At 40.1% G+C, this 23,329-nt stretch overlaps 1 protein-coding gene across 1 annotated transcript in view; it reads right to left on the bottom strand.

The window, feature by feature from the left end:
• sema6a (sema domain, transmembrane domain (TM), and cytoplasmic domain, (semaphorin) 6A) overlaps positions 1–23,329 on the bottom strand; it is a 137,035-nt gene that overhangs the window by 14,016 nt on the left and 99,690 nt on the right. Inside the window, exons 14-18 of the mRNA XM_062998315.1 lie at positions 20,897–21,037; positions 20,276–20,350; positions 15,780–15,838; positions 12,655–12,675; positions 6,140–6,250 (exon numbers count right to left, since the gene is read on the bottom strand). Coding sequence (XP_062854385.1) covers positions 6,140–6,250; positions 12,655–12,675; positions 15,780–15,838; positions 20,276–20,350; positions 20,897–21,037 — 407 coding nt within the window. The remainder of the gene's footprint in view (positions 1–6,139; positions 6,251–12,654; positions 12,676–15,779; positions 15,839–20,275; positions 20,351–20,896; positions 21,038–23,329) is intronic.

Raw genomic sequence — 23,329 nt, 5'->3', positions numbered from 1 at the left:
TTTTTCTCTCTATTTTTGGTACTATACTGTGTACAGCATTGGGTCTTCTACAGCCTATTGTACTGTACTTTCAATTTTTGACATACAGTGGTACCTTGCAACTTAACGTCCCCTAAACTCAAAATCTTTGAAACTCAGCGCTCTTTGTCGAGAAATTTGTACCCTTTAACTCAATGTTTCCCTGAAACTCAATGTGTTTGTCAAGTTTTTTTTTTTTTTTTAATGTACTTATTTAATTTCAAATAAACAATAAACAGTCACTTTGTTCAGCGATCGACTTGAGCGGTCCGGTAAAACGTCATCAAAGTGTGCATATGAGACGAATCTGCATTTGTGTGGAATAACCACCAGATTCTCTCTGAAAGCTCCACATGTATCTGTGTATATCTGGATTTTCCTCACTGTTTCACTTTTAAACTTGTGTTACAGCTTGGGGTTCTGAGAAATTGTATGAATCAGCTTTTTGTATATTTGTGTTATTTTCAGTATATAAGTGTCAAAAACACCCCCATTATTTTACATTAGACTAAAATATATGCAGTTCCACAGGACCATGGAACGCAGGTTTCCCATACATCCCAAAAGAAATACCTTAAAACTCAACGCCTTTTAAACTCCCAGAACCAACTGACGTTGAGTTTCAAGGTACCACTGTATTTATATCCTTGCGTTAATTTCCATGTTTGATCTTATATATGCCATGAATATGTTCAAATAACCTATATGATATTGTATTATATTATAACCTTTATTATATATTTGCACTAGATTTAATGATAATGATTTTTAATTTAATTTGAATTATTTTCTTGTGATTTCTCAATATATATATATATACAGTGTATCACAAAAGTGAGTACACCCCTCACATTTCTGCAGATATTTAAGTATATCTTTTCATGGGACAACACTGACAAAATGACACTTTGACACAATGAAAAGTAGTCTGTGTGCAGCTTATATAACAGTGTAAATTTATTCTTCCCTCAAAATAACTCAATATACAGCCATTAATGTCTAAACCACCGGCAACAAAAGTGAGTACACCCCTTAGTGAAAGTTCCTGAAGTGTCAATATTTTGTGTGGCCACCATTATTTCCCAGAACTGCCTTAACTCTCCTGGGCATGGAGTTTACCAGAGCTTCACAGGTTGCCACTGGAATGCTTTTCCACTCCTCCATGACGACATCACGGAGCTGGCGGATATTCGAGACTTCGCGCTCCTCCACCTTCCGCTTGAGGATGCCCCAAAGATGTTCTATTGGGTTTAGGTCTGGAGACATGCTTGGCCAGTCCATCACCTTTACCCTCAGCCTCTTCAATAAAGCAGTGGTCATCTTAGAGGTGTGTTTGGGGTCATTATCATGCTGGAACACTGCCCTGCGACCCAGTTTCCGGAGGGAGGGGATCATGCTCTGCTTCAGTATTTTACAGTACATATTGGAGTTCATGTGTCCCTCAATGAAATGTAACTCCCCAACACCTGCTGCACTCATGCAGCCCCAGACCATGGCATTCCCACCACCATGCTTGACTGTAGGCATGACACACTTATCTTTGTACTCCTCACCTGATTGCCGCCACACATGCTTGAGACCATCTGAACCAAACAAATTAATCTTGGTCTCATCAGACCATAGGACATGGTTCCAGTAATCCATGTCCTTTGTTGACATGTCTTCAGCAAACTGTTTGCGGGCTTTCTTGTGTAGAGACTTCAGAAGAGGCTTCCTTCTGGGGTGACAGCCATGCAGACCAATTTGATGTAGTGTGCGGCGTATGGTCTGAGCACTGACAGGCTGACCCCCCACCTTTTCAAACTCTGCAGCAATGCTGACAGCACTCCTGCGCCTATCTTTCAAAGACAGCAGTTGGATGTGACGCTGAGCACGTGCACTCAGCTTCTTTGGACGACCAACGCGAGGTCTGTTCTGAGTGGACCCTGCTCTTTTAAAACGCTGGATAATCTTGGCCACTGTGCTGCAGCTCAGTTTCAGGGTGTTGGCAATCTTCTTGTAGCCTTGGCCATCTTCATGTAGCGCAACAATTCGTCTTTTAAGATCCTCAGAGAGTTCTTTGCCATGAGGTGCCATGTTGGAACTTTCAGTGACCAGTATGAGAGAGTGTGAGAGCTGTACTACTAAATTGAACACACCTGCTCCCTATGCACACCTGAGACCTAGTAACACTAACAAATCACATTACATTTTGGAGGGAAAATGATAAGCAGTGCTCAATTTGGACATTTAGGGGTGTAGTCTCTTAGGGGTGTACTCACTTTTGTTGCCGGTGGTTTAGACATTAATGGCTGTATATTGAGTTATTTTGAGGGAAGAATAAATTTACACTGTTATATAAGCTGCACACAGACTACTTTTCATTGTGTCAAAAAGTCATTTTGTCAGTGTTGTCCCATGAAAAGATATACTTAAATATCTGCAGAAATGTGAGGGGTGTACTCACTTTTGTGATACACTGTATATATACTGTATATAAATTTTTGTATGGCCAAAGCCCTGCAATGAATTGCCGTATTCCTGCATATGCATTGAATAATACATTTAAGTAAAATTATTGGTATGTTTTTTAATATAAATTATAAATACCGTTTTAATTGGTTTAACACCACAGCACTCTCCTTTTTTATTTTCAGAGTACATTGGTCATTTTGAAATTGACGATCAAGATCAGCAGAGATGCCCTCAGGAGGCCACAGGGAAGCATGAATATTTATGAAAGTGCTGTTAAAATGTTAAGAAGCAGAAATAATATTGCAGCAGAGCAGAGGAGAGAGCACGGATTGCAAAACACGTCTCATAAATTAAAATCATGCAAAAGAAAGAAAAAAACAAACAAACAAACACACAGCCGGTTAAAACCATCACTTGCTTTGATTCATGTAGCTTAACATATAGCATATAGCAACTGACATTAAAAGCCTGCACATAATAATAACAATAACAATAATAATAATAGCAGCTACGATAAAACAGAAGAAGCAAACAGAAGCTTTAAATGTGACCTCTTGCCTATGCCTCAGTGCTGCGTCTGGATGACTGCACTGGGTATTGGCAGTAGAGGCAGCAACACAAGCAGTGATGCCAAATAAACATGCCATTTTTCTGCCACCATTGTGTACATTCAACTAGTGTACTGCTTCCAATGACCATGCGAATAAAGCTAATATCCTTGCTAACGAATTAATGGGTGGGAGGGGTGCTGTTTCTGTCTCCACTATTAATCAAACAACAAAATTGAACTTTGTATGTAATATGTTTGTAAAGATTGTAAAGACATTTAAAAAAAGGGTGTGGCAGGTTGTGTTTCCTGGAGGAAGCAGGTGCTAGCCCTAACAATTTCCAGACTGGTAGTTGCCATGTTGGGGGGGTAATTTAAAATAACCTCCAAAATATCTAGTTTTAGATTTAGTGGTCTAGTACCAGTGCCCTAAAGGGCACTAGGGGCCCCAGTGCAAAAAAAGAATTTGGGCCCCCTCAACAAATTTCATATATACATAAGGTACTCACTCACTTTTAGTATTTTACTTAACAAAAATATTGTAAATAATAATAACGACCTGGCGAGTACAGCCAAAGGGGGGGGGGGGCAGTGTGGTGCGGAGTTTAGTTCATGTCATGGAGGGCCCCCACCCACCATGGGCCCCAGTGCACCTGGCCCCCCTGCCCCGCCCCCAGTAGTTACGCCCCTGTCTTGTACACTTTCCACTATGTCTTTTCAAGAAAAAAAATTGAAATAAAAAATAGGAATATAAATCATTTCATACCACATGATTAGTTTAATAGCTGGTATTAATGTTGTACTAGCCCCAGTCTTAATATTTTTAAAACTGATATTTGGAGACTCATATCCACCCGTCTACAAGTCATATATGCAGTGCACTTTAGAGAAATAATGATTTAAGCCTCAGCAAGTCTATGCAGTACATCACTTCCCACATTCAAGCAAGGGTGAAGCAGTAAAATCATCCCGGGCGAGTTATGAGATTACACGCTGTGCTTTATCTTGTCTTACAGTCGAAGCAAAATATAGGCACAACTGTCGGAGGATATTGCGACACGCTGCATTAGCAGTATATTAAAAACAATTTCGCAGTCTCATTTTGTCTTGTGGAAATTTCACTGAGGTAATTTCAGGTCCGATTTAGAATACATGTTATTTAACTTGTGCTGGACTATATTGTTAACATTTTAAATTGTTATATGATAGAATGCAACACTATTAATCACTATAATTTGTAACTGTAACCCAATGCAACATGATTTAATCAGACTTAATTAGATTTTCTATTTTAGTGTAATTCAAAGATACACTGCTTTATGAACAGTTGTAGGTGGGGCAATAATACTACCTAATCATTAGAGCTATAAAAATGCTTTTAAAGAGCTTTTTAGTCATCGTACCTGCAGTCATGGTGCTAACTGTGCCTTAGATTAGTACCTGCTCTTCAACTGTATTTATATACACCGATCAGCCATAACATTAAAACCACCTCCTTGTTTCTACACTCACTGTCCATTTTATCGGCTTCACTTAACATATAGAAGCACTTTGTAGTTCTACAATTACTGACTGTAGTCCATCTGTTTCTCTGCATGCTTTGTTAGCCCCCTTTCATGCTGTTCTTCAATTGTCAGGACTCTCCCAGGACCACTATAGAGCAGGTATTATTTGGGTGGTGGGTCATTCTCAGCACTGCAGTGACACTGAAATGGTGGTGGTGTGTTAGTGTGTGTTGTGCTGGTATGAGTGGATCAGACAGCAGCACTGCTGGACAGAGAATAGTCCACCAACCAAATATATCCAGCCAACAGCGCCCTGTGGGCAGCGTCCCGTGACCACTGATGAAGGTCTAAAAGATGACCAACTCAAACAGCAGCAATAGATGAGCGATCGTCTCTGACTTTACATCTACAGGGTGGACCAACTAGATAGGAGTGTCTAATAGAGTGGACAGTGAGTGGACACAGTATTTAAAAACTCCAGCAGCGCTGCTCTGTCTGATCCACTAATACCAGCACAACACACACTAACACACCACCACCATGTCAGTGTCACTGCAGTTCTGAGAATAATCCACCACCTAAATAATACCTGCTCTGTGGTGGTCCTGTGGGGGTCCTGACCATTGAAGGACAGGGTGAAAGCAGGCTAAAAAAGTATGCAGAGAAACAGAGGGACTACAGTCAGTAATTGTAGAACTACAAAGTGCTTCTATATGGTAAGTAGAGCTGATAAAATGGACAGTGAGTGTAAAAACAAGGAGGTGGTTTTGAGGTTATGGCTGATTAGTGAACATGTGCAATTTCCATTCACTAAATCAGTGGGATTTGGTAATTCACACTCAGACAGCAACAAATAAATCTAATATAAACGAAATGAACACTGTCTTCTGTTGTGCATCCATTAATAGAAACACCCTAAAACACCCAAAAAATGCAGTAAAAAAGTATTTTTCGTGAGGTTTATCGAGTTTACATGTTTCTACACAAGAAATCATGATTTAATGCAGGTGTAACTGCCCTACAAGGCCAATAATTAAGAGTATTTTAAGCAAGAACTCAATTTGCATAGAAATTAAAAGTGGTCATGCCTCAGGACACAAATACAGACTAACTAATTACAAACAGCACAGCTAGGCAGCACAAATCAGGCCCGATTTCTCCTGATTCATTTACCAAAGCCATTTCCCAGGCTAGCCTCGCTAAACGACATACTGACTGAGTGAACATTACAGCAACATGTGTTTCTCTTGTCATATGGTTCATTATAAATGGCTGTGGCAGACTGACCTTGAAAATGTCGGTGAACAGATATTGCCATGTAAGTGTGTTCGGTGTCAGCTTAACCAGACAAGATAAAGATTGGGTCATCAAATGCTCGGGCAAATAAACAGTCCAATCTTCTCCTAGGAAGGCAATAGCCTTGATATTGCACCCATCCTCAGGAACCATTACAGCTTTTGTTAAATAAATCTCTCTCTTCCAGAAGCGTGGCAATTTGTTATGAGTCTATGAGTGTATCTCTCGCTTCATGCACTGGTCAAATGGAAGCAGTAAAAACCTATAAAAATCTCATCCTCCACAGGACAAAAATTGACTCATCAGTTCCAAGGCTTACCGGTGGACTCGTGCTGGGTTAGAGAGGGCACTGCAATATAAGGGTCCCTCTTATCGGTGGGCACAAGGGGGTCCTTGGGGTGCGCAGTGCTTAGCGAAGAGCTGGAGTGGTCTGCCAGAAGCACAACACAGGTTAAAACACACATCCGTATAGGAACAATTAGCCTTAACTAACTTAACTGGAACCTTTCTAGTAAAGACATTAAAATAGTAAAATAATACATGTAGTTAAAGAATGAACCACCACTGATAATGTTGGGAAAAATACAGTATATTTGTTTCAGCCTTGTTACAGTGTCTGAGGTTTGAACTGAATTACAGAGTAAACGATGTCAATGTGTCACACTTGACCTTGCAAAAACCCCTTTAACGTAAACGTTATATTCAATTAAGGACCCACATTTTTTCATTCAGCTGAGCTTATTTTACATTATCATTCACTTTGTATAGCCTCAAAGGCCTTGAGATACTGCTTATATTCACACCAAAGTCTTTTTTGAAGTAAATGCCTCACTGTGCTTAAAGAATAAATCACAACAGGCTGTTAATTACATGCAGATTTATTGAAATTGAAAATGAATTACTTTAGTGTTACCACTAGGCAAACAACATGACTATCTTGTAACCAAATACACTGATCAGCCATAACATTAAAACCACCTCCTTGTTTCTACACTCACTGTCCATTTTATCAGCTCTACTTACCATACAGAAGCACTTTGTAGTTCTACAATTACTAACTGTAGTCCATCTGTTTCTCTACATACTTTTCTAACCTGCTTTCACTTAATGGTCTGGACCCCCACAGGATCACCACAGAGCAGGTATTATTTGGGTGGTGGGTCATTCTCAGCACTGCAGTGACACTGACATGGTGGTGGTGTGTTAGTGTGTGTTGTGCTGGTATGAGAGGATCAGACAGTTAAATACAGTGTCCACTTACTGTCCGCTCTATTAGACACTCCTACCTAGTTGGTTCACCTTGTAGATGCAAATTTAGACACGATTGCTCATCTATTGCTGCTGTTTGAGTTGGTCATCTTCGAAGACCTTCATCAGTGGTCACAGGATGTGTTGGCTGGATACTTTTTGTTGGTGGACTATTCTCAGTCCAGCAGTGACAGTGAGGTGTTTAAAAACTCCAGCAGCGCTGCTGTGTCTTATCCACTCTCACCAGCACAACACACACTAACACACCACCACCATGTCAGTGTCACTGCAGTGCTGAGGGGGGTCCTGACCATTGAAGAACAGCATGAAAGGGAGCTGACAAAGCATGCAAAGAAACAGATGGAATACAGTCAGTAATTGTAGAGCTACAAAGTGCTTCTATATGGTAAATGAAGCTGATAAAATGGACAGTGAGTGTAGAAACAAAGAGGTGGTTTTAATGTTATGGCTGATCTGTGTATACTACTGGGATTAGACAGCTGTATTTTAGGCTCTGCAGAATTTACAGATAAAAAACACTATGTGGACAACTGACCATAATCTTATTAGACAACCCCCATTGGGCTATAACAGCCTCCTTTTCTGGGATTAGGGATAGGATTAGCATTTGTGAGGCCAGACATTAATGATATGGAAATGCATGGCTAGTAATCAATGTTCCAATCCATTCCAAAGATGTTCATCAAGGTTGAGATCAAAGATCTCTGATGGCCACATGAGTTACTACACACCAAACTTGTCAAGTTGTGTCTATGTTCATAAAGCACAATCATGCTAAAACAGCATGAAAAGGGTCACAAATTGGCCCACAAAGTTGGAAGCAAAAACACTTAAATGTAATAATCAGGAGTGGTGTCTACATACTTCTGAACATATAGTGTAGACTTGTATCATAAATACAATAATTAAGTGATAAACATAGTCCCAAATGCATCAAGTGTTTGGAATCTGAAGTTGTTTGCTATCAGTCTGTCATGCCCAGTAGCCTCACTGTCTCCCAGTAGCAATCATTAAAATGATTTATTTAAGACTTTGCCAGGGGCTGAGTGATTAGTGTGACAGCTATTTTATAATTCATTTTCCACGGCCGGGGGAAGTGTGACAGAAGCGGATGACACACATACAGAAAAAGGCTTAGACTTTTGGAAAAATTATCTCTAAAATGCCAACTTGCACATCCTTGTAACTGGGTACATAGAATATAAATAGACCTTGGAAGAAAAGGGACCATATTTTAACTGTTACTTCAGCACTGATCGTTTAGTGTGTGGGAAACAGAACTGTTCAGAAAGTAGGAGAGTTCAGAAATTGTGCTAGTTAAAGTACATTGATCAAGCATAACATTATGACCACCTCCTAATATTGTGTTGGTCCCCCTTTTGCTGCCAAAACAGCCCTTCAACTGTGATGCACTGTGTATTCTGACACCTTTCTATCAGAACCAGCATTAACTTCTCCAGCAATTGGAGCTACAGTAGCTCGTCTGTTGGATCGGAGCACACGGGCCAGCCTTCGGTCCCATATGTGCATCGATGAGCCTTGGCCGCCCATGACCCTGTCAAACCCAATGCAACCCTGATCAGGATGAAGTAGTTTGTGAAAATAAATGATAAAAAACATATGTAGGCTGGGATGCAGTAAATAATCAGAGAAAGAATTATGTCAGAAGTCAGAGAAACATCCCACAAATATACCGATTTATATGGGAAGGACCTGCCAATGATGACGGCTCCTGTCAAAAATATGGACAATGGCTTAGGGGCAGGGATCCGAATGTGTGGAATGACCCAGCCAAAGTGCAGATTTAAACCCCATTAAACATCTACAGAAAAGCAGAGGATGGCAGTTTACATATGAGTACCATCTAAACTGATGGAGTTTAAGGGGATGCCATGATGAAAGAGCTAAACTGCCCAAATGCAGCCGTACAAAGCTTGTAAAGGGAGGCACAGTGGCTAAGTGGGTAGCACTGTTGCCTCACAGCAAGAAGGTCCTAGGTTTGATCCCCAGGTGGGGCGATCCGGGTCCTTTCTGTGTGGAGTTTGCATGTTCTCCCCGTGTCTGTGTGGGTTTCCTCCGGGTGCCCCGGTTTCCTCCCACAGTCCAAAGACATGCAAGTGAGGTGAATTGGAGGAGCTGAATTGTCTATGACTGTGTTCGATATAAACTTGTGAACTGATAAATCTTGTGTAATGAGTGGCTACCGTTTCCTGTCATGAATGTACCCGAAGTGTAAACATGACTTTAAAATCCTAATAAACAAACAAACAAAGCTTGTAAAGACGTATTGAATAAAGGCTCTGAGAGGTTATGTGAAGAGATGTCTTCAATTCAAAATAGCAGTTATACCATATATCATTCAAAGTGAAATCCCAGACACACTAAACTAAAGTGTGCAAAAAGTCAAAGGGTCAAAAAGTCTGAATACTTCGCAAATCCACTGTATCTGTTAGAAAGTCTGAACTCATTTCTACAGACAGAGCGAAGGGAATAAACTGAATCAATACACTCTTACACAAGAGAATTGTGCACTTGTCAGTTTTTGGTGCAGTGTGACGTCAAAAGGCAGAGATGAGCAACAGAAGTGAAAACGCTTTGAGAAATCAAAGACAAGCTCTAAAAGATGATAACTTCTCTTTCCTGTTAGAAATGTGAATGATAATGAGACCTTTTCCTAACATGACTAATAATGTGATATGTGGGTCACAAAGGTAGACATTCTCACCACCTCCCACCAATCAAATGCTTAGCAGTTTTTCCTGTGCCAGAGGAAGCTCTATCAATCATGCAACACCACACCAGTGTTGTGTGTGGGTTCGTGTGTATGGGGTTTTATAAGAATGGGTCCATGTGGGTGGCTTGTGCATAACTGTGTGTGTGTGAGAGTGTGTACTGTCGATGTGCCCTCCTTTCGCTGGATTGTATTTCATGAATAATTTCTAAAGAAGCTTTAGAGAACATGCTGCTGTTCAGCCTCTGTAAACAGCTTCCACCATCATTTGCATTTGGCTGCATCTCTAACCCATGAAGCCGCCTTCTATTAAGCTGCTAGATCCATCTAATTAGGAAATCAAAGGTCAGGGTGAATCAATGGAAGTAGTGAAGGCTTGCAGAGAATATGGGGGTATGGAGGGAAGAAGGTGAAGGATCCTTCAATTCTACTGAATCAACTATGAAGGATACAAGAAATCTGAGCTGCTAATGATGACCTCACTAGACAGAAATTCCCAAATGACTAAAACGTTGAATATTTTCAACTGGCCAGTGATAATACACTGACTAGGCATAACATTATGACCACTGACAGGTGAAGTGAATAACACTGATTATCTCTTCATCATGGCACCTGTTAGTGGGTGGGATATATTAGGCAGCAAGTGAACATTTTCTCCTCAAAGTTGATGTTAGAAGCAGGAAAAATGGGCGAGCGTGAGGATTTGAGTGAGTTTGACAAGGGCCAAATTGTGATGGCTAGACGACTGGGTCAGAGCATCTCCAAACCTGCAGCTTTTGTGGGGTGTTCCCGGTCTGCAGTGGTCAGTATCTATCAAAACTGGTCCAAGGAAGGAACAGTGGTAAACCGTCGACAGGGTCATGGATGCACATGGGGAGCGAATGCTGGCCCATGTGGTTCGATCCAACAGATGGGCTACTGTAGCTCAAATTGCTGAAGAAGTTACTGCTGGTTCTGATAGAAAGGTTTCAGAATACACAGTGCATCACAGTTCCAGGGTTTTGGCAGCAACAGAGGGACCAACACAATATTAGGAAGGTGGTCATACTGTTATGCCTGATCTGTGTATTTTAGGAAGGTGAATTCGGACTTTAGAACTCTTTATCTTAGTCTTGTACCTAAATACTTGTGATGAAGTCTGTCATGAAACTGGTTCGTAAACAATCAACTAATTGGAGTGAAAAGAAATTCAGTGTGGGAACAATTCAACACCTCATTCAGGCGGCACTTACGTAAGAGTTATTAATCATAAGTTGCAACTACAAAGTACTGCACTGAACAGTTTATTTAATTAGAACATCACCCTTGAGTTGCAACTCACTATTAAATGTCATGTGCAGTTGAAAAAGAAACCTGGAAAACACTCAGGTACGCTTGTTACCACTGACCGGCCAAAAACAAACTAAAATGAAATGCCGTAAAATGGAGTAGTGAATAATAATAATAATAATAATAATAATAATGTGTGATTTAATGGTAGGTGACATATTGGGATTATGTATGGAAAAGGAAACAGGCTTGTGGCTTCCCTGAGGTGTTGTGTTAGTGAATTCCAGAGTCTTGGGGCTGTGGCACTTTGGTGACAGGGATGGTAAGAAGGTCAGTATCTGAGGATCTAAGTGAGCGTGTTGTTGTATTAGCAGAGAAGGATTTCAGAGATGTAAGAAGGTCAAAGTCCACTATGTATGTAAGAGAGTAGGAGTTTTAAACATACGGAGCCATGAAGCTAATGCTAAATGTATACATTGATTGTACTGAGTTTGTACTGAATGAGTTTTTGAGGGATTTAGATGGAAGACTTAGAAAATGAAGTTGCAGTTTTTGAAAGATAATGCGGTGAATGTATGAATCGGTATACTGTATTTTGCATCATAAAAACTGATAGAGGAACTTAAATGTACAATATTAATGTATGATAGGGTGGAAACGCCAGGTTTGGTAAAGATGCAGCTAATGTGTCACAAGTGCACAAAACACAATATATGCTGTAAAATGAACATAATATTTTACAAAGCAAAAGCTTTTATAACGCTATACTATATTGGAGCCTTAGATGACCTTTAAAGAGCTTAAAAATCACATCAAGGCTATTAAACTACAGCTACGTTTGTTATGACCAGTAAAATATGGTAACTTAAGTTATTAGGACCGGGAATACACATACACATAAATACACATAAAAGAACAATCTAATGTAATTTGTCATTTAAAGGTTAGAAACTAAAGGACTCAACCATGTCTCACAAAACCAGACATGATTTTAAAATGAGAATGGTTGTCTAAAAAAACAAGCTGTGCGAAAATGTTGAGCCATTAAGATAAAACCAGCTCATTCAAATGTATTAGCAATGTAAAGCTTATAAAAGTGACGCTGAAAAGAAAGTGATATTAACAATGGCTGAATTCCAAACCACATTTTACTTAATTAAATTGTAAGACAAATGAATACACCATACATTAGTCATTGTGTAATACTTGGTACATCATGCACATGTAGTCTGGAATAAAATAAGACAATATATTTCTCTGGTTGGGGTTTCAATTATGTTGTTAATATAAATATAAGTTTGCATGCTTTAAAAAGGGCAGGTGAACATTTTGCTACATGTCATGTGTAAATAACAAATTGTATGGGGTAAAAAGAAACATTATCATTTGCAATCCAAATTCTGTGGGTAAATAAAATTGCACTGTAGCCTTAGAGAACATTTAAATATCAGTAATGAATGTGGTGGCAGCTCAGAAGAAAAAGGAAATGCTCTCATTAAATTGAGAAAACAGATAGAAAGCAAAAACTGCTTTGCAAGTTGTCTCTGATTAATCGTACTTACCATTTAGAGCCACAAATGAATCTGGGAAAAAAAACAAATAGTAAAATGTATTAATGAAATGAATCAGTAACTTAGGCATGGTCAAATATTGTAATATTTGTGTATATTAAAAGTATGGCAATGATACATTTATAGATTTAACAGTGTAAAAACGTCTGCTGTAAATACACCAATCAGGCATAACATCATGACCACCTTCCTAATATAGTGTTGGTCCCCCTTTTGCTGCAGCAGATCCTTTAACTCCTGTAAGTTGCAAGGTGGGGCCTCCATGGATCAGACTTGTTTGTCCAGCACGTCCCACAGATGCTCGAGTGGATTGAGATCTAGGGAATTTGAAGGCCAAATCACTACCTCAAACTCGTTGTTGTGCTCCTCAAACCATTCCTGAACCATTTTAGCTTTGTGGCAGGGTGCATTATGCTGCTGACAGAGGCCACAGCCATTAGGAAAGCCATTTCGTTTCCATGAAAGGGTGTACATGGGTCTGCAACAATGCTTAGGTGGGTGGTGTGTCAAAGTAACATCCACATGGATGGCAGGACCCAAGGTTTCCCAGCAGAACATTGCCCAAAGCAAGCATCACACTGCCTCCGTCACCTGTCAGTGGTCATAATGTTACGTCTGGTCGGTGTAGATCATAAAATATCACTTTGTAAAAAGTTGATAGGGTTTTTTTAACCCTTTGCTCATAAAATGTGGACTGATCTTTATCCAAGTTTAATAATAAACACATATTCTGGGTAACTTTATTTAAACTCCTTTTACTGTCTTACTGTCTTTTACTGTAGTGCTGTTCTGCTCAAAATCAGTTTTTAAAGACGACATGCCGTTTAGCAAACTTCAAGCAGGCTGTCATGTGTCTTTCACTCAACAGTGGCAACTGCTGCTGCGTTACCATACAGGTCTGATTGATGAAGTGCTGCAGAGATGTTCGTCTGTCTAACAGGTTCTCGCATCTCAACACAGGACTTTTAGAGAGACTTTGTTTTAGAGTGACTGTTGGGTTCTTTTTACCCTCTCAGGCAAGACCCTTCTTGCCCGTCTGCTCAACTTTAGAAAGTTAGAAAGGTACCGAGCTTTTACTATTTTAAAATGATTGATACTAAAATGATTGTGGTCTTGGAAAACTCAAAACCTTAGATATTGTTTTATATGTCTTGACATTATTTGATTGCAGAGCTCCACAGACAGTACTTTTGAATCATGGCTTGTTTTTGTCCTGACAGTACAGTGTAAATTGTGGCCCCTTACAGACCCATGTGTGTGCCTTCTCAAATTATGTGCAGTCTATGGACTCCAGTTGAGTTCTAGGCACATAAGAATACAGTAGATAAGAATAGGTTTAATAATAAACACATATTCTAAGTAAACTTTTTTAACACTTCTTTTACTGTCTTGCTGTCTTTTACTGTAGTGCTGTTCTGCTCAAAATCAGTTTTTAAAGACAACATGCCGTTTAGCAAACTTCAAGCAGGCTGTCATGTGTCTTTCACTCAACAGTGGCAACTCCTGCTGATTTACCATACAGGTCTGATTTATGAAGTGCTGCAGAGATGTTCGTCTGTCTAACAGGTTCTCTCATCTCAACACAGGACTTTTAGAGAGACTTTCTTTTAGAGTGACTGCTTGGTTCTTTTTTACCTTCTCAAGCAAGGCCCTTCTTGCCAATAGTTGTGCCGAGCTTTTTCTATTCCAAAATGATTGAGACTAAAATTATTGAGACTACTGAGGTCTTGGAAAGACTCAAAACCTTAGATGTTGTTTTATACGCCTAGACATTATTTGATTGCAGAGCTCCACAGACAGTACTTTTGAATCATGGCTTGTTTTTGTCCTGAAAGTACAGTGTAAATTGTGGCCCCTTACAGACCTGTGTGTGTGCCTTCTCAAACTATGTGCAGTCTATGGACTCCAACTGAGTTCTAGGCACATCTCAAGAACAGGATGCACCTGACCGCAATTTAAAGTGTCACAGAAAATGCTCTGAAGAGGCCTACTTTTGTGAATAAAATATTAGTTTTAAATTATTAATCAATGTTGATATAAAGCATTACAAAGCAGGGTGCTCAAGTAAATTATGGGCACAGCAGTAAATTATGCTAGCCCACTACCGCTGGGATTCAGGGTTCGATCAGCCGGTCGGGCATCTACTGTACATACAGACACAATTGGCTGTGTCTGTAGATAGGGGATGACTGAGGCCCTGTGATGGATTGGAGTCCTATCGATGATGTGTTATTGCATTTAGGAATACCGGGCCCTCCAATACACTGATTAGAATAAAGCAGTGGCAAAACAGAATGCAAAAAGGTCAAGGGGTCTGAAAACAGATGTAGACAATTTACTCTTACTCTTGCTTCTCTAACTAGGAGTGATCTATGAAGGATTAAACCAAAAGAAATATGTGTTCATGGGTTTACTTTAAAAAAACACCACAAAGAAAGTCACTGATCCTACAAACAATTCTTCTGCAGCACTTCTAAGGCACTGGGCTGTAAACTGATGAGACAGAAGTAGAACTTTCTGGGAGAGATTTTCAATGCTATTTAAAAAATATGTATTTTTTCTTTTTACTTTGTCAGTTAAATAAAGGTTAAAACAAATGAACAAATCCCAGATTCTCAGTTTATTGCATTTCACAAAATGCCATAACCTTTTTTTTAGGATTTGGGTTCATATATGAAAGTATAATTATAAGGTATTTTCATTTCATTTTGGCAGAATGTGATTGTGTATTAATATGATTTGGATGAAGGTCAGACCACATTCTGTCACAGTAAGTTAATACAGAAGTCCAGGTCATTCCAGAGGTTTTACAAACCTTTTCTTGCAACTGTTTGAAAAGCAATTACAGCATTTCACTATTCAAAGCAGATAAAATGATGTCATTAATGAATGCAGACGACTGAATGCCGGCCTCTATAGAGCTTAGTGTAGTGAATAGTTCACAGTGAAAGCTTCTGTGAGTGATGTGTGTGGTTAAAGCAGGTCCTTGTGTCCAGTGTGTTGGTGCAGCTGAAGGACAGGGTCAAGGCTGAGCCCAGATAAACAGGAGGGAGAAAAAAGAGAAAGGAGAGATAGATCGAGAGAGGCAGGGCGAGAAGAAAAAGGCCCTTGCTTACTTTGGCAGTCTCCCAGTCCATCTGTGTTGCCCTGCTCTACGTCCTGCTCGAACGGCCATCTGCATAATCAACAGAGACAAGGCACATGGTGGTGAGCCGCTGCTGCCCTGCTGCCTTCAACTGACCCATATGAGCTCAAACCCTGCTGAAAGCCTGCATTTTTCACAGGGACTTATTGACTTCTGCCCCGGGTGGTCAGGTTCTGAGATTATAGCCTTATTTTTAGAATGAATGTAACACATTTCTGTAGTATATGAAGCAGTTCAATCAGTCAGGTTCTTTGAAAGGGTTGGGGCTGTAAGATGCAATGGCTTTAATAATAATTTAATAATGTACATTTTATAACAACCCTGTAGTAATGAGCTCACAAAACATCATCATGCATAAACCCATTTGTTCTTACTGGTTTGATACAAACATTTTGGACATTGTCAGGCCCTCTTTCAGGCTTTAGAAAATGTGTACACTTGATTTACCAACAGATTCTACTGGTGATTATGCCTTTTAAATATGCAATGTAGAAGTAATGTGGAAAGTGGTAGTACCATGATCAAGGCATTGGACTATTGACAAGGAGGTCAAGGGATCAAGCCCATTACTTTAAAGCAAAAACTGTTGTTACCTTAAGCAAGGCACTTCAAGAGTTGATCTGAATGTATCCTGTATTAACTTTGGATAAGAGAATCCACCCAATACATGATTGTAAATAAGTATGCAATTCAGGGAGCAACTACTTAAGTGTGCAAAATACATTTAAGTGTTAATAATAATTGCAGGTTTTATTGCCATATGTGTGATTTAGCAAAGCTTAAAAGTTATTGAGATATAATGACCGCATGAGTAAATTCCAACATGGCAACAGGCAGGTACCATGTACATGTTTATTTTGGCGAGACTACACACATACACCAAAAATGTATTTTCTAAAGTTTAAGTCAGGTTCTAAAATTTAAGGTTTTTCACTAACAATTATAAACTTGCATTCATTATACAGACCACCTTAAATACCTCTTCAGAAAAGTGAGCACAACAGTTTAGAATACAAGTAAGCCTGGGATTGTATACTATTACAGTATACAGTACAAGCCTGTCAGTAATTGTTGTCAGTTCTTTTTCCATGCCATGTTAAGTTAATCCCAAATTGTTTTGTGTCATTATGTTAGTCTTTTCTCAACACTTGCAGTGCTGTCTGTGCTAAGACTAACGGTGTTACATGGTCAGACATCCTTATTATTCTAAGCAGGTGTGTCTAATCCATCAGAGCTGGTATTTCATCCTCATGGGATCTGATTCTGTCAAGTCATGACATAATGTGACATTTTAGTGAGGTAGCAATATTTCGGGGAAATTATCACAAAACTGCTTTATACGAATGTATTGAAATTGGTGTCAGTATTTTTAACCAGCACTAAACACCAACCTTATTAACACAGAAAGCAAAATAAAAACATTTGAAATTACACCGATTAACCATAACATTAAAATCACCTCTTGCTTCTACACTGTCCATTTTATCAGCTCCAATTACCATATAGAAGCACTTTGTAGTTCTACAATTACTGAATGTATCTATCTGTTTCTCTGCATGCTTTGTTAGCCTCCTTTCATGCTGTTCTTCAATGGTCAGGACCCCCACAGGACCACCACAGAGTAGGTATTATTTGGGTGGTGGATCATTCTCAGCACTGCAGTGACACTGACATGGTGGTGGTGTGTTAGTGTGTTGTGCTGGTACAAGTGGATCAGACACAGCAGCGCTGCTGGAGTTTTTAAACACCTCACTGTCATTGCTGGACTGAGAATAGTCCACCAACCAAAGATATTTAGCCAACAGCGTCCTGTGACCACTGATGAAGATCTCAAAGATGACAAACTCAAACAGCAGCAATAGATGAGCGATCGTCTCTGACTTTACATCTACAAGGTGGACCAACTAGGTAGGAGTGTCTAATAGAGTGGACAGTGAGTGGACACGGTATTTAAAAACTCCAGCAGCGCTGCTGTGTCTGATCCACTCATACCAGCACAACACACACTAACACACCACCACCATGTCAGTGTCACTGCAGTGCTGAGAATGATCCACCACCCAAATAATACCTGCTCTGTGGTGGTCCTGTGGGGGTCCTGACCATTGAAGAACAGCATGAAAGCGCTAAGTGAAGCTGATAAAATGGACAGTGAGTGTAGAAACAAGGAGGTGGTTTTAATGTTATGGCTGATCGGTGTATAACTCTTTCAGTGGATGCAGGAAATTTGGTGGAGCTTCTTGTTCGATCATTGACTTAAATCATAGTTAAAAAACGAACGCTTTAGTTAATTCTCAGAGCAGTACCTTCATTAAATAAACATAACACAGACAATACACTGAGGAACAGAGCATTCTGTTATCAACCTTGAATCTTTCGTCTTGTGTCTGGTTGAGCCTGCTATTCCTGATAGGCAATGCTATCAGAAGAGTTAGGTCAACCATATGAGAGATTAGATTCTGGGAAACAATAAACCCACTTCACCTACTGCAGCAGAACATTTTCATATACAGGCTTTTTACTTCATCTGCAGACTCGACTTGGTGAACAGAGCTGCTGTATAGTTATAGTTATAAACTTTCTAAAGTAATAAGGTCTCAAGCAGTTCAAGAGTACACAGCAAAGTACAAGACAGACAAAAAGTATTTCTATATATAACAGTTTGAACTCACAAACATGCAGGAAAAAGGTTTTTGGTCCTCCTAAAAGTACATACATCTTAATCCACCGTTTAAAGTTCTTACTGACTGCAGTAAACAACAATAAAAGTGAACTTTCAGTTCTCTCTAGGGTCTGTTTTATTGTGTAGCTTTTCATTAAATGCTGCCCAGAGTGTCTAGCTGAATGCTTTCAATTGCTGACCGCAAAAGCCAACAGATCATAACCGTGTAATCCTGTACTCAGTCACTTCAGAAGCACTGTTCAGCCTGAGTGAGATCATCTACCCCTTATTACCTCTCCACTCCATTTCCAAAGTGAAACGCTCAATCATGGCAGACGTGATTTTAAAAATAATAATAGGATAGAAAAAACAGCACATAATGATTAATCGTTTGGACCGGGCACTGTAATAATGATTTGATCTGCACAATGCATTATACACTGATCAGCCATAACATTAAAACCACCTCCTTGTTTCTACACTCACTGTCTATTTTATCAGCTCTACTTACCATATAAGAGCACTTTGTAGTTCTACAATTACTGATTGTAGTCCATCTGTTTCTCTACATACCTTTTTAGCCGGCTTTCACTCTGTTCTTCAATGGTCAGGACCCCCACAGGACCCCCACAGGACCACCACAGAGCAGGTATTATTTAGGAGGTGGATGATTCTCAGCACTGCACTGACACTGACATGGTGGTGGTGTATTAGTGTGCGTTGTGCTGGTATGAGTGGATCAGACACAGCAGCACTGCTGGAGTTTTTAAATACCGTGTCCACTCACTGTCCACTCTATTAGACACTCCTACCTAGTTGGTCCATCTTGTATATGTAAAGTCAGAGACGATCACTCATCTATTGCTGCTGTTTGAGTTGGTCATCTTCTAGACCTTCATCAGTGGACACAGGAGGCTGCCCACGGGGCGCTGTTGGCTGGATATTTTATGTTGGTGGACTATTCTCAGTCCAGCAGTGACAGTGAGGTGTTTAAAAACTCATACCAGCACAACACACACTAATGTCAGTGTCACTGCAGTGCTGAGAATGACCCACCACCCAAATAATACCTACTCTGTAGTGGTCCCGGGGTAGTCCTGACCATCATGAACAGCATGAAAGGGGGCTAACAAAGAATGCAGAGAAACAGATGGACTACAGTCAGTAAATGCAGAACTACAAAGTGCTCCTATATGGTCAGTGGAGCCGATAAAATGGACAGTGAGTGTAGAAACAAGGAGGTGGTTTTAATGTTATGGCTGATTGGTGTATGCTTATTTGGCAAACTTTTCAGTGGTGTTCGACTCCACCAACTGGGTCAATATAGCTGCTGTTCCTTTCATTAATTTCCTTGCCATTTTATTACATAAATACACGAGATAGGAACAAAACCCAAAGGAATAATAAAACTCAATGATTCTGCGAATATACAAAAGACTAAAAAGGCTACATAGCCTAAATGAGCTTTCCCCCCTCATTCCATATCAATATATTTTCCTCATCAGCATGGTTTCTCTCCATCTTTGTTCTCTTGCTCTTTCAAGACTTTCCAAGTTCAAAGTTTGTACAGTTATAAAAATACAATTGAGTTTGAAACTAAGAGGGGGAGGCACTACCTGTGGTTCCTTTCTAAGAACTGAGTGGTTATAAATCAGTTTCATTGTACTAAATGGTGTGATTGTCTTCAAGTATTCCACTTTACAAGTATAAATTACAAAAGTGAATGGATCAAAAGACCAGTGGGTGAACGAGGCTATCGCAGACAGAGCCAAAACTGTGTTGGTGAATGGTACTGATTAACATACTTGGTGTTGGTGACTTCCTTGCAGGCACCGTCTGAAACCCAGCCGCAGTACGGATCCCTGGAGGCGATGCAAGACCTGCAAAAAAACAACACACACCAGGTCTATCAGAAAATCGTATTATTTTTATTATCATTATTGCTATTCCAAACCCACTGATTCTCCTCATCGTGTGAGTACGGCGTAACATACAGAAGCCAGCCATTGTGCCTTTTCAGACTGATGCTCATCACTGAGCAGTGTCATTATGTACACAATCAATCCTAAAGGAGGTTGCTAACTACCCACTTTTGTACACGTGTAAATTTTTACATCTACATCTTCGACATTTAGCAGACGCTTTTTTCCAAAGCGACTTACAGTATTGTGACAGTACATTGTCTAAGCATCCACAAAGTTGAATCAGTTCATCTGGACACAAGTTTGTTGTAACTCCTAATATCCATATAATCGGTCAAACTCTATTTCACTGCACCACTCAGGACTGTCCTATCAGAAAACCTCTTACTAGGATTACACCTCTTATTGACATCCTCTATGTGCTCAGTTGATAGAGTTTAAGGCTCACATCGTTTTCTAGTGATAAGAAGCCTCAGATAATCTTATGGGCCAATCTTGACTCACTTTTTGCATCTCCCATGTCGCTCACAGCGTGAAAGTGGCACCTTTACCACACAAGATGTGAATGCCACGAAGAGAGAGTGACTCTTGTTGTCGATCTGCATGCTGATGATGCGCTTGTCATCCACACCATCAATACTGCATCTAAAAGAATGCAAACAAGATTCAGGGCAAGGCTTTTTATAAACAGACTGAGAAGAAGACAAAAAGTAAAGAGAACAAAACTATAATGATCAAAGCAAATCAGTACAAAGTGTTTCTGACTGACTATCTGATCAATGTAACAGAACAAATCTATTCAAAAGTTGGTGATCCTGACCAAGATGACAATACCCACATCAACAGGGCACAAGAGATGTACTGAATGGTTTGCAGAGCATGATGATAATGCAATTATATGCTAAAGCCTTTACAGTCACCAGATCCCAACGTAATTGTAGACCTATGGTAGGGTATGGACTGACATATTGGACATGGTAGCTCTTTACTACCATAACTATTACTTCTTTTAAAATAAAGGTGTCTCACTGTAGAACGTATTCTAATTCCCACTTGTTTCAACCCAACATCTTACTATAATCTAGACCACCCAAACATGAATGCATTCAAGCTGACAGTTAAAATGCGGCAACAACATGTAAAGCATGAGCAGGCTTTGGTGTCATGACGTACCATTATGTACCATGACATTTCAACAGCTTTGTCAGCCATTGTATGGCGCCCCTGGAGCAGAGAGGGTTGAGGGCCTTGCTCAAGAGCCCAACAGTGGTTGCATGGCAGAGCTGGGATTCAAACCAAGCTTTCAGTTGATATCCCAAAGCTAGGCTACTAGGCTACCACTAGGCTACCACTGTCCCCGCAGCAGAGTGAGCAGTGTGGGGCTAGGACACTTGGAATTTTTCTTTAATTTGTCACTTGTATGAACGATCATTTGTATATGCTGTTCCATGCGACTACCTAACCAACTTAATCAGATTGTATATACACCGATCAACCATAACATTAAAACCACCACTTTGTTTCTACACTCACTGTCCATTTGATCAGCTCCACTTACCATATAGAAGCACTTTGTAGTTCTACAATTACTGACTGTAGTCCATCTGTTTCTCTGCATGCTTTGTTAGCCCCCTTTCATGCTGTTCTTCAATGGTCAGGACCCCCACAGGACCACTACAGAGCAGGTATTATTTGGGTGGTGGATCATTCTCAGCACTGCAGTGACACTGACATGGTGGTGGTGTGTTAGTGTGTGTTGTGCTGGTATGAGTAGATCAGACACAGCAATGCTGCTGGAGTTTTGAAACACCTCACTGTCACTGCTGGACTGAGAATAGTCCATCAACCAAAGATATCCAGCAAACAGCGCCCTGTGGGCAGCGTCCTGTGATCACTGATGAAGATCTCAAAGATAACCAACTCAAACAGCAGCAATAGATGAGCGATCGTCATACAAGGTGGACCAACTAGGTAGAAGTGTCTAATGGAGTGGACAGTGAATGGACACGGTATTTAAAAAAGTGCTTCTATATGGTAAGTGGAGCTGATAACATGGACAGTGAGTGTAGAAACAAGAAGGTGGTTTAAATGTTATGGCTGATCAGTGTACATGAGCATTTGTAGGTATGTTTAGTTGTGGTGTTACTTTATACACACAGAATCTTTACATTTATAAATTAGTGGAGTATTTGAATTTTACCTTCTACTTATATTTACCTTATGTAATACATAGTGGGCATCTTGGCTTTAATCCTTAAAGTCACTCACACTACCCTAAGCCACATGGCTCCCAGCCAGTAAAAGCTTGGTGCCATGCTGCGTGTTGAAGGGCAGCTTTGCATACTCTTCAAAATCCACTTTGTCGCATGATAGAGTTTAGTTGCTAACAACAGCAGCCTCCTTGAATAAATATGATAATGTTTTCAACCTATTCTTTAACTATTGTATCTGTAGCATATGAGTGATGACACAATAACATTAACACGTCTCCCTGTAGTGGGAAGGCTAGGCGCTTGGGTAGCACAATGGTTTATACTGCCAGCCTATAGTGCCTTTGAGATCCAGGTCCATCTCATCTGTGCTATCGGCCAGCTGGGTTGATTGGCAATGTCTGAGGAGGAGGGATGGCCAAACTACCTACCCATTGGGCAAGAAAACTGGGCCCTAATCCTTCCATAGACAAAGCCAGAGATTTTTTAAAAATATATTTTATTTATGCATTTTCTCCCCTTTTTCTCCCTTTTAGAACGTCCAATTGCCCGATTGCGTCATGCTTCCTCTCCACCAATGCCGATCCCTGCTCTGATTGACACGTGGGCATCATGCCGTATGCATCTTATCACCTACTTTGACGAGTGCAGTGCAGCTCAGCACTGTGTACGGAGAGACACACCCCGAGAGCACCCTTTTCTCATCTCTGTGCAGGCGCCATCAATC

This window comes from Trichomycterus rosablanca, chromosome 7 (genome assembly GCF_030014385.1).
Source record: "Trichomycterus rosablanca isolate fTriRos1 chromosome 7, fTriRos1.hap1, whole genome shotgun sequence".
Lineage (NCBI taxonomy): Eukaryota > Metazoa > Chordata > Actinopteri > Siluriformes > Trichomycteridae > Trichomycterus > Trichomycterus rosablanca.
This window is presented reverse-complemented; position numbering and strand designations above follow the sequence as displayed.